Source organism: Chanodichthys erythropterus, chromosome 16 (assembly GCF_024489055.1).
Source record: "Chanodichthys erythropterus isolate Z2021 chromosome 16, ASM2448905v1, whole genome shotgun sequence".
Taxonomy (NCBI): Eukaryota; Metazoa; Chordata; class Actinopteri; order Cypriniformes; family Xenocyprididae; genus Chanodichthys; species Chanodichthys erythropterus.
This window is the reverse complement of record NC_090236.1, coordinates 43,411,245-43,423,262: the sequence shown is the minus strand read 5'-3', so window position 1 is coordinate 43,423,262 and position 12,018 is coordinate 43,411,245. Positions and strand designations below refer to the sequence as shown.

At 42.5% G+C, this 12,018-nt stretch overlaps 1 protein-coding gene across 4 annotated transcripts in view; it reads right to left on the bottom strand.

The window, feature by feature from the left end:
* guk1a (guanylate kinase 1a) overlaps positions 1–12,018 on the bottom strand; it is a 47,672-nt gene that overhangs the window by 3,609 nt on the left and 32,045 nt on the right. For 2 of the 4 annotated variants that reach the window (XM_067364136.1, XM_067364135.1), the window contains exons 4-7: positions 3,971–4,067; positions 3,490–3,628; positions 2,467–2,551; positions 2,285–2,370 (exon numbers count right to left, since the gene is read on the bottom strand). In XM_067364136.1, the coding sequence (XP_067220237.1) occupies positions 2,285–2,370; positions 2,467–2,551; positions 3,490–3,628; positions 3,971–4,067 (407 nt within the window). Of the gene's footprint in view, positions 1–2,284; positions 2,371–2,466; positions 2,552–2,978; positions 3,629–3,970; positions 4,068–12,018 lie in introns of those variants that run through there. The other 2 variants (XR_010892036.1, XM_067364137.1) reach the window with 2 other exon arrangements.

The window sequence follows — 12,018 nt, the reverse complement described above, 5'->3', positions numbered from 1 at the left end:
TTAATGTTATGAAGCCACGAGAATACTTTGTGTGCCAAAAAAAAAAAAAAAAATAATGACTTTATTCAACAATATCTAGTGAAGGGTGATTTCAAAACACTGCCTCATGAACTTCGAAGCTTTACGAATCTTTTGTTTTGAATCAGTGGTTTTCAATGTCTTTAATTAGTTACATTTAATGTTTAATTAAATGTTACTGTTACAACCACCGGTTCCTGCACTACACTTCCCAGCATTCCCTCTGCCCTACACCTGCACGTCATCACCATCACACCCACCTGAGGACAATCAATGCGTGGAGTTCAAGTGGCCCGATCCGGAACCCCTCCTTACCCAGTTCCCAACCAGAGACCCACCGCAGATGGAAACGACGACCCCGCAGTGACGTCAGAGCCCGCGCCAGGAGGAGCGACCGAACCTGACACCACCCCGGAGCCTGAGGTATTTCCAACTGAGGAGAAGTTTGAGTCGGGGGTCCCTGTCAGCGACGAGGGAGTAGGTGTAAAGGACGTCGAGCTGGAGAAAAGCCCCGCCCACCCGCCCGTCACTGAGAGTGAGTCCACCGACTACAATACGACTTCTCCTCTGTTTGAAAGTTCTCTACTGGACTTTTCAATTCCTACCAGTCTCTCTCTGCCACATCCTCTACTGAAATGTTCTACAGAATCTCCATCTCTGCCTTCTTCCCTGACCCCAACCAAGTCTGCTGTTCTTCCCGAGCTGTCAACCATCAGTCCCGCTTTACCACCATCACCTCCTCTCAGTGACGTGGTGACACCGCGGGACCACTGTGAGCCATCTCCTCCGAGGCATGAAGTTCTCGTGGCCCCGCCTCCAACATCTGTTCCCGTCTCTCTTCCTCAACCTGTCGACCTGACTCCTTCGCCTACGCTCCTCCCTCCCTCGTCGTCTGCTGGGACCTTCAAGCCATCGGCTTTGCGGAGTTGCCTTGGACCGTCAACTTCACCTGGGTCGGATGTCACACCGCCTACACAACGGACTTACGGTCCGTCCGTTACACTCCGGACCTCTACCCCTACTGCTCCAGCTAGCTCCGCCCTCCCTCAGGCTCCATCGCCACCCTCGGTCACTCCAGCTACACCTCAGCCCTCAGGATCCCTGCATCCTCCTCAGATGGTCGTCGCTGTGGCTCCGTCGCAGTCGCCTGGGTCCTCGTCATCGAGCCGCTCCATCTGTTGTCCATCTGCGCCGTGGGTTCCTCCTCCATCACCGCGGCTGCCTTCACTCGTCCCAAAGGTGGCGCTGATGCCTTCACCACCATGGCTCCTCCCTTCAGCGCCGCCGGCGATGTACAGCATCCTGGTTGGGGACTGGGCCTCCATCAGACTCATCCTCCAGCACCGGAGAGAATAGCGGGAGACGCTTGGTAAGTGAGTGGGTTGGATACAAATCACGAACACCTGTTTCTCATTCCAGTGATTGGCGCAGAGACAGGATAAAACGACGTGAGAAGCAGGAGCGTGTGAGAGAGAGGGGAACTGTTGACTGAGTCGAGTCGAGGTTCGTGGAGTGAAGCCCTTGTGGATGGTGTAAACCAAACTTGGAGAGAAGCCCTTGTGCATAGCGTATGCCGAACCTGGAGTGAAGCCCTTTGTGGATTGTTTATTTTCGTTGTTGTGCGTTGCACAGTCCTTTTGTTGATATTCAATAAAGACTCAGTCAGCAGTTGTTCGTCGTCCCTGACCTCTTCCTTCCCCCACTACGAACTTAAGTCTACTACACTTAAATTTTTTGTTTTTTCAATAACCATGCATAAACATTATTCTCTCAAAAATACAGCCTAGTTCATGCTAAATGCAGTGTTATGACACTTTTGCCATTAATATGTTTATAAGCAACTGAAAAAAGCACAAATGTCAGGGCATGTCAAAACTTCCTCCCAAAAAACCTCAGACACCAGAGGGTTAAAGCGTCTTTGATGTTTTTATGGTTTTCACTGAAGCAGATCCGGAAATCCAGGGTAACCACGTTGTTGACAGATACTACGTCATTGACATACGGCATAATGACACAGACAGTTACACTGGTTAAAATGGCTAATTTCTCTAGATTTCTCTACATTGTTGGAAAAAAATGGGATAATATCAGTATACAATTCAACAAAATATATATAACACTGTGCTAGTGGTTTTTGGATACTTTAATGCAAAAATATTACATATTGTGCCTTTAATACTGTGAAATTTTTATGAAAACCTTCATACCATCAAAATCTCATACCATTACACTCCTAGTGATGAACATTTAGACTGGAAATTTTTACCTCGAGAAGAGCATCTTTTAATTTCCCATATGCTACGTCAAGATCATCATTGGTAATGACCACATCAAATAATCCAGGCTCTTTGCCTGAAATATGGATATATAAAGCTTAGCATGCTATTCCAGATGTGAAAAAATTGTAGCATTTTATTAAAAATGATTCATATAGTAACAGATACTTACTTATTTCCATGTCAACTTTGGCTGCATGTAAACGTTTTTGTAGACTTTCCTCAGATTCAGTTTTTCTATCCCTTAATCGTTTTTCCTTTAAAAAAAAAAGTTAGAGATTTAAAGGGGAGCTTTTATGCTAATTTCTCTTTTACATGGTGTTTGAACGTAAATGTGTGTTGGCAGTGTGTGTACACAGCCACCTTATAATAATAAAAATCCACCCACTCCTTTTTTTTAATACCTATGAAACCAATAGTCTCATAGAACAAGCTGTTTTCATTTTCTGTACAATGTGATATCACATTGTAAAGGCCGCACCAACATCTGATGCAGTGGATTAGTTTTGTTTTTGAAGGGAATGCGCCACAGATCTAATATACACATGCAATTTTTGTCCTGGCTGTTTGCGTTCACAGACATAACCGCCTGTGTTTGTGAACTTTGTGTTTTTGACATAACCTTGTGTGTATTTGACAGTTTAAATACAATAAAACATGAAAGAGAAGTTAGTGTAATACTCACAAGACTTGTCATCTGACAGCCAGCTTTCTGTGCATGTGCTTTAGATGTGTGCGCTCAGAAAGTGACAAATTAGAAGTTTAAACTGATATAGCTTGTAGCATGCAGATTTCATGATGAAGAAGAACTACAATGCCCATAAGGGTGATCGTGATATAGATGATAATCAAAACCAAGCAGATGTTTTGTTAGTATTTGGCAGAGTATCCGATGCAGGCAGGAGCTGTTGAAAGAAGTGCTTTCCTGGAAAGGGGGCGGGGAGCAGCAGCTCATTTGCATTTAAAGACACGCACGAAAACAGCATGTTTTTGCATGCACTCAAAAATGGGCATTTACAACATGGTATGATAAATGATCTGTGAGGTATTTTGAGCTAAAACTTCACAGACACATTCTGGGGACACTTGAGACTTAAATTACATCTTGAAAAAGGGGCATAATAGGTCCCCTTTAATATTAAAATGTGCAGACATAATATTTGGAGAGAGAGCAAATGTTTAAAGTATTTCTTACCAGGATGTCCATTGACGGGGCCTGGATGGACACATAGATGGGGTTGAGATCGGTTCTCTTGATGTTTTTCACTCCCTGCATGTCAATGTCCAAAATGCAAATCAAATTTTTGGCCTGAACAGCCTGTACAGCTGCTTTACTGTAAATGGGGCAAAAGTAATGTTAGTTAATAAATACATAAATATTTTTACATACATATTTTGAAAAGCTTGAATATGATGACAAGCATGCTAAGTTATAGACCAGGGGTGTCCAACCCTGCTCCTGGAGAGCCACCATCCTGCAGACTTTAGTTTCAACCCTGCTCCAACACACCTGTCTCTAATTATCAAGCAACCCTGAAAACCTTGATTAGCTGGTTCAGGTGTGTTTGATTGGGGTTGGACACCCCTGTTATAGACCATTCAATAAGAACAAACACTTTTGAGAAATTCTATCATTCTATTCACATATAAACAAGACTTTCCAAAGAGGGCTGTACCTTGTTCCATACATGTTCCCTGAAAATTCAGCATTTTCAATAAATTCGCCATTTGCTATGCCCGCCTGCATAACTTCCCTGGTAACATAATGATAATCTGAAAAAGGAAATAATTTTTTTTTTTTTTTTCAGAAGATAGGCCACTCATTGACAGTTTCAACTGACTTTGAAAACTGAAAACAGCCAAAATACCAAAAAAACAACAACAAAAAAAAAAAACTTTCCCATACATGGATTTATTGGTGGTGGCCCACCACAATATAGATTGTCTGTTGCTGCCCGAAAATATATTTAAACTTCTCATAATAACATAACAGTGCCCGGTTGCATGAAAGCCCTTAAGTTAAGAAAACCTAAGATTAAGGGTACCCTTAATGAAACATGGGTTGCAAGAAAAGACCTAAGGGTCCACTTAAAGGGTTAGTTCACCCAAAAATGAAAATGTTGTCATTAATTACTCACCCTCATGTCGTTCCAAACCTGTAATACCTTCATTCATCCTCAAAACACAAATTACAATATTTTTGATGAAATCCGAGAGCTCTCCGACTCCTCCAGAAACAGCAATTTAATTATCACTTTCAAGGCCCAGAAAGGTAAAAAAGACTTTGTAAAAATATTCAACGGGACTACAGTGGTTCAACCTTAATTTTTTGAAGCAACAAGAATACGTTTTGTGCACAAAAACAAAACAAAAATAGCGACCTTATTCCACAATTTCTTCTCTTCCGTGTCATGCTCCTACGTTGTTTACGTTCAGCGTTTCCAGATTCTACATCAGAAGGCTGACTCAGTATTGGCCATAGCTGTTCACATGAACAGCACAACGCATGCGTGTGATGCTGACGCAGGAGCCAGCCACTACTGAGCTGGCGCACTGATGTAGAACCCAGAAGTTCTGTACTGTTTATACAATGTAAAGATAGTTGGAGAATGACAGGGAAGTGACGAATCTGTTGAATAAAGTCATTATTTTTGTTTTGTTCCCTTTCAGTCAGTCAAGTTCAATATATGTCAGAAGTGAACTGACGAATTGGGATATCACATGAGAGCTGGGTCTTTGGGTCAACTGGGAAAAGAGCAAACTCGCCCCCGTGCAGAGGATCTCTTTTCTCGGGATGGAACTGGACTCAGTCAGTCGGACAGTGAAAGCTCAAGAGCAGGACTGCGGCCCCTCACACTGTGGTCAGACCCCTCCCTGCGGGCCGGTGTTCCACTGGAACAGGTGTACAGGCATGCTGTGGTCTCCACATACTTCCACCACCGGTTGTGGGGACGATGTACAACGGGCATGCAGTCTCGGGTCTGTGGACAAAGGGTCCACTTCAAAGGGCTGCTACTAGGCAAGGATGTACTGGTCCGTACGGACAACACTGCGACGTTTCACAAATTAACCACCAGGGCGGTCTACGCTCCCATCACATGTCACAATTCACCCGCCATCTCCCTCTATGGAGTCAGAAGCATCTGAGGTCGCTTTGTGGCATTCACATCCCAGGCATGCTCTCACGAAGGCCTCCATTTCCGGGAGAATGGAGACTACATCCCCAGGTGGTCCAGCTGATTTGGCGCCATTTGCACTGGCACATAGCTGGGCCCAGGGTCTTTGCAAGTATGCGTTTCCCCCAGTGAGCCTTCTTGCACAGACATTGTGCAAAATCCGGGAGAACAAGGAGCAGGTCCTTCTAGTTGCGCCCTATTGGCCCAACTGGACCAGGTTCCCCGAACTGATGCTCCTCACGACAGCACAGTCGGTCATAGACACTATCACTTCTCTGCTAAAGCTCCCTCTACGAGGCACCTCTGGACTCTGAAGTGGAACTTGTTTGTCAAGTGGTGTTCTTCTCACCAAGAGGACCCCCAAACTCGGTCAGTCAGTGCTTTCCTTCCTGCAAGACGGGTTGGAGCGAAGGCTGTCTCCCTCTACCCTCAAAGTGTATGATGCCGCTATTGCTGCACATCACAACGCAGTTGATGGTAAGTCTCTAGGGAAGCACGATCTGATCATCAGGTTCCTCAGGGGGCGAGGAGACTGAACTCTATACCTTCTTGGCACTTGTACCTGGTGCTTACAGCTCTCCGGGGACCAGCCTTTGAGCCCTTGCAATCAGCTGAGTTAAAAACTCTGTCCCTTAGGACAATCCTCTTTTGTTACATTGGCCTCTATCAAGAGGGTAGGGTTCCTGCATGCTTTTTCGGTCGACGAATCTTGCCTAGAATTTGGACCCAGTGATTCTCACGTCATCCTGAAACCCTGGCCCGGATACGTGCCCAAGGTTCCTACCACTCCCTTCAGAGACCTGAGTCCTCATTTATAAAACTTTGCTTACGCACAAAACAGGCCCTGAAAGTGCGTACGCCAGTTCCAACGCATAAGTTGTGATTTTTATAAAAACAAACTTGATGAGAAAATTTGCGCACTTCCACGCAAACTTTGACCCATGCGTACAAACATTTTGGAGACAGAGCAGTTTGGCGACACCGATGGTAAGCTGAGGGACTGACGGCAGATGAAGGAAAACCACTTTAAATCCTCATTATGAGTCATAATCATAAATACAGTTCATGTTCACTATAACAGTTTAAATAAATAAAAGAATGACTTAAACTCGCATGGAAACACATTTTCATTTGATAAACATTTACATTAACATTACACTTTCATTACATTACACAAAAGTTAAACAAAAGTGATATGAATTGAGATAGTAGATGTGCTACTTTCGATCACTTTTCCTGTGACACGCTGTTTTAGTGACAGCGAGGAGTGCTGGGAGCACAATAATTCCTCTTTAAACTAAACTGCAGATGTTATGACAATATATTTTAGCGAGAACTATGATCAATGCACACTTAACTTCGATATTATGGAAGACACTGCTGGATTCGGTGGTCGAACGGTCCGTTGTCCAATGATAATAGCTTACTGTACAACTGCAGCTGCAAGAGGTGTTGATGTTGTGTGAAGGCATCTTCAAACAATTACCATTTGAAGGATATAATTTGAGGAAAACGGTAAGATTTGCACGCTTCCTTTTTTAAAATACTTTGTCAGTGATGCGCCGAGACAGACAATTACACTGCAATAAATAAGTAGGCCTATCTGTTTCCACTAAAAATAGCCTGTAAACTTCCTAAAAGATATGTTCACCTTATCAGCAAACCTGCATAAATTTGATTTGAATTGTTTAAAACTTTTAAAATACTGTTTGGCCAGTGGAAATGAATGAATCAGCTCTATTCTAAAACCTTTATCTTAAGTATTTTATACAATTTTGTTTTTATGGATATTTTGATATATTTATTATAAAACATAAAGAGGATATTGGATGATCTTTATCAATATAATATGTGGCACAAATGGCATTTATAGTCCATATCTAATATTTTCCATTGTCTTGTACCTTTGATGGCGTTAACCATGGTGTCACGTGGATGGGAACATGTATGGAAATGATATGCAGATGAGGTTATGCATAGTAAAACTAGGCATCGTAAGCTCCATATATGGTGATTTCGGGGAGGAGAGAGGGTGGAGATGCACGTATGCACAATCTTCTGCTGACTGGGATTTATAAAGGGATTTGTGCGCAGGTTTTATAAATCTGATTTTTTTTTTGTGCGTACACAGAATCTAGCTTTTGCACGTACGTACACTTTTAGGATGAAATCTACGCAAAGTTTTATAAATGAGGCACCAGGTAGTGAACCTGCAAGCGCTGCCCTTTACAGGAGGCAAACCATGCCCTGGCTTTGCTCTGTCCCATCCGTGCTTTGCATATGTATGTGGACAGAACATGAAGCTTTAGGACCTCAGACCAGCTCTTCACCTGTTACGGAGGCCAGCAGAAGGGAAAGGCTGTCTCCAAGCAGAGGATGGCCCACTGAATAGTGGATGCCATCGTCTTGATGTATTAATCCCAAGGCGTGCCTTGCCCGCTTGGGTTGAGAGCTCACTCTACCAGAGGTGTAGCTTCTTCCTGGGCACTGGTGCATGGCGTCTCACTGACATATTTGTAGAGCTGCGGGCTGGGCAACATCCAACATGTTCGCTACATGTTATAGTCTCCGTGCAGAACTGGTTGCTTCCCGCGTGCTCGCCCCAAGTGGCCAGTAATGCCTGAAGCCCCCATTCTTGTGTCGGCTTGCAGCGCCATTCCCCTCTCGGAGTGGATAAGTGCGCTCATTGCTCCAGTGAGTTCCCTGGCCGGTGAACCCTGTTGAGTTCCTCTGCCACCCCTTGCAGCCACAGACATTGCAAAGTGTCTGTCGCTAGGCCAAGCACTCGTTACTTCACCTAGCTTACTTGCTAGGCTGGGTGTCATATGTCGTTACCCCTACGGCGGTCCCATGTGTGTTTATCTCCACGGTCTCCCTACAGTGAGCCCGTGTCTTTCCCTCAGTAGAGTCCGCTCTGCTGTCCCTATCAGATGTCCCTTTTGGCCGGAGCCATCCCAGGGACTTCCATATGTGCACTGCCCACAGCCAGTCCATGTGTGTCTTCCCATGTAATACCTCCCTTTGTGTAGGTTGTGGTCTCTGGGAAAGCGTGCCCATAAGGAATGCTGCAGTGTTATCCAAGTATTACTGATTGGCCCGGTCCTATCTTCCACCCCAAGGTGCGGGGGGATGCTGGGGCTTATGCTGGGCACTGGAAGTGTCAGTAACTGTGGCGTTTTATTAGGGATCCCAATTTGTCAGTTCACTTCTGACGTACGCCGAACGTGACTGACTGAAAAGAGACATCTTGGTAACGTATGTAACCCTCGTTCCTTGAAGGAGGGAACGGAGATGTACATCCCGCCACCACAGTTCCTGTGCTACGCTGAGTGCAAGCTACATGCTCGTCTCCTCAGTGAAAAACAGAGTGCGAGTGCACCCGCTTCCGCATTTATAACCACACCACGTGGCGTGGCGCAAAGCTCGCACGCAAATGTGCATTGGCTCATTTAGTTTACAATCGAAGGTGATTGGGCTCTCATGCAATATCCCAATTCATTGGTTCACTTCTAACGTATGTCTCCATTCCTTCCTTCAGGGAACGAGGGTTACATAAGTAACCAAGATGTTTTTAGCACAAAAGGTATTCTTGTCACTTCATAAAATTAAGGCTGAACCACTGAAGTCACGTGGACTATTTTAGTGATTACTTTTCTACCTTTCTGGGCCTTGAAAGTGGTAATTAAAGTGACATGTCCCCACCACTTTTTGCCAAGGTCGATACTGCCCCTACTACTTTTTTAAACATCTCACGCCACTGATGTACACTAATACAAAAGAACTATCTCTAGTTGATTAGCAATTCATTTGTTTGTGTTAAATAAGAGGAGATCTGGTGCTGGGATGTGTTGTTTTTGAAATCATACTGAGTGCTCAATGCTGCTGTTATCAGTGGCACAACAGTGTTATCTTGACGCTTGTGCACACTGTGCAGACTTCGCATGGATGAGCTCTTTAAATTATTGCTTAACACCATTGCGGAGACTCTTTATTTGTTCCTGTGAAATCACAAAACAAAATTCAAACAAATGTGTCTTTTCCTGCATTTGATATACAATCACTGATAAACATCTTTGGATTTAATGAGAAAAAAAGCTATACAAGGATGGATTAGAACCCAGATTCCTCTGGCACGCTTAATGAAAATTCTACCACTAGCCCATTAAGACTAATGAATACTTAATGTGGATCTATATATTTATTCACTAACGTAAGACGTAAGGATGAAACTATCACATTAAACATGAACTCAATGTCAAAAAATTGTGCATTTATTAGGCAATTGTACAGTTACATAACCACACACACACGCACAAATATCTGTCCCACCCACAGGAGTACATGTTTTTTTTAAAACAAGACAGAGGTCTCAGATTTCATCAAAAATATCTTAATTTGTGTTCCGAAAATGAACGTAGGTCTTGTGGGTTTGGAACAACATAAGGGTGAGTAATTAATGACAGAATTTTCAATTTTGGGTGAACTAACCCTTTAAGGAACTTTAAGACTGCCATTAAAGGGTTAGTTTACACAAAAATGAAAGTTCTGTCATGAATCATCCTCATGTCGTTCCATACCCATAAGACCTTTGTTCATCTTTGGAACACAAATTAAGATATTTTTGATGAAATCCGATAGCTGTATGACTCCTCTATAGACAGCAATTTTACAACCACTTTCAAGGTCCTGAAAGTTACTAAAGACATTGTTAAAATGGTTGACGTGACTGCAGTGGTACAACCTTAATTTTATGAAGCGACAAGAATACTTGAACCCATGAAGCTGAACCACATGAGCAGCACAAAGCATGTGTGATGCTGATGCAGGAGCTGGCCAATAATGAGTTGGCATTCTGACGTAGAACCTGGAAGCACTGGATGTAAGCAACGTAGCAGAATGACATAGGACAGAAGATAGTGTTGAATAAATTTATTTTTGTTTTGTTTTTGCGCACAAATTTATTCTCGTCGCTTAATAAAATTAAGTGTGAACCACTTGACATCGTTAAAACATAGACTGTTTTAACCATGTCTTTAGTACCTTTCTATCGGATTTCATAAAAAATATCTTAATTTGTGTTCCAAAGATGAACAAAGGTCTTTCGGGTGTAGAGTGTGACATGATTTTTGGGTGAATTAACCCTTCAGGTATCCTCTGATGTCGTAGCTGGACTGTGCTCGAATTTTAGTATACTGCATTTGGTACATTAACAAATATAATTGAGTAGAAATAATTGGGGAAAACATTTAAAAACAAATAAAATTGAGTAGAAATAATTTGGGAAAACACTTAAAAAACAATAAATTTGAGTAATTTTAACTTTTAACAAAAGAGGTGAAAAAGGTGACGTGTTTCTGAACAAAATTATTGTAGGGGGGTCTGGGGGCATCATACATTTAGCAGAATGCTCCTCTCCAAGTAAATTTTTGTAGAGGACTAATGAGTTTTTGGACATTGAACAGCTTTTCTGAGGTAAATGTGACATTTTTACAAGCTGTTTTATTGATGCCTTTCCATGGTTGAAACAGATTAATCGATTACATGTGACATGATATGGATTTTGATAAGTTGTACTGTATCTTTCAACATACTTTCGGATGTTCATTCATGTTTATTTTGTGTTGTGACTAGTAGAGTGGAAAAGTTGGTCGGTTCACGTGCACTCTGCTTGAAATGAAGCCTTACAGCAATCTGTCACGCCACAGAGCGCCAAGAAAGATTGCGACACCTTGAGAGACGTCTATGGTCTCACTCCAGTGTTTGGGAATGTAGCCCATTTTTGATTCTTGTGAGGTTTATTGCAATTTGCAATTCCCCATATTTTGATTCAAAACGGCGAAGACAAGTTTGCAGGTATGTATACTATTTTAACATGTATACAATATTACCTACATTAAAAATCATGTTACAAACATTTTAGAAATAAAAATTAAACATTTAAAGGTAATTCATGTGTAATCAACTGGTCTGTTATCCCATTTCCACCGTATCAATGTAGGTTCTCGCAAGTGAGATGGACTCACGACTCCATAACCTGCTTTTAAACAAACAGTGCAGAGTTCTGAGAACATGTTATCATCCAAATTAATTATATTCATTATCTTTAGGAATACAGTTGTATTTCTTTTTTTGTTTGTTTGTTTTTTTAGTTTTTTTTTTATGAAAGGCATCAGGCGTTTCAATCACGCAAAAAGACAGATGAAACACTCGTTTAGGTGATTCTCATTGCATCCCTGTATGTTATTTTGCATTAAATAAAATGATTTAAAGCACAGTAATTAGGGGTGTAACAATTTATCGTAGTACGATATTTCGCGATGCAAGAATGTTACGATATGCATCGTAGAGTGATGTCGATACTTTTACGATATGACGGGAGTCTAATCTTATTGGTTGAGCTGCCGACGTGACCTACTCTGCAACAAGGAGGAGGCAGTGAGAGAAGCCGGGCTGTCACTGCATATTAAGGGTGTCTCAATCAGCTCTGGTTCAGTGTTTTGCGCACACATCGAATCTTGCAAGCAGGTTTAAACGTTTCTCCTGTCAGT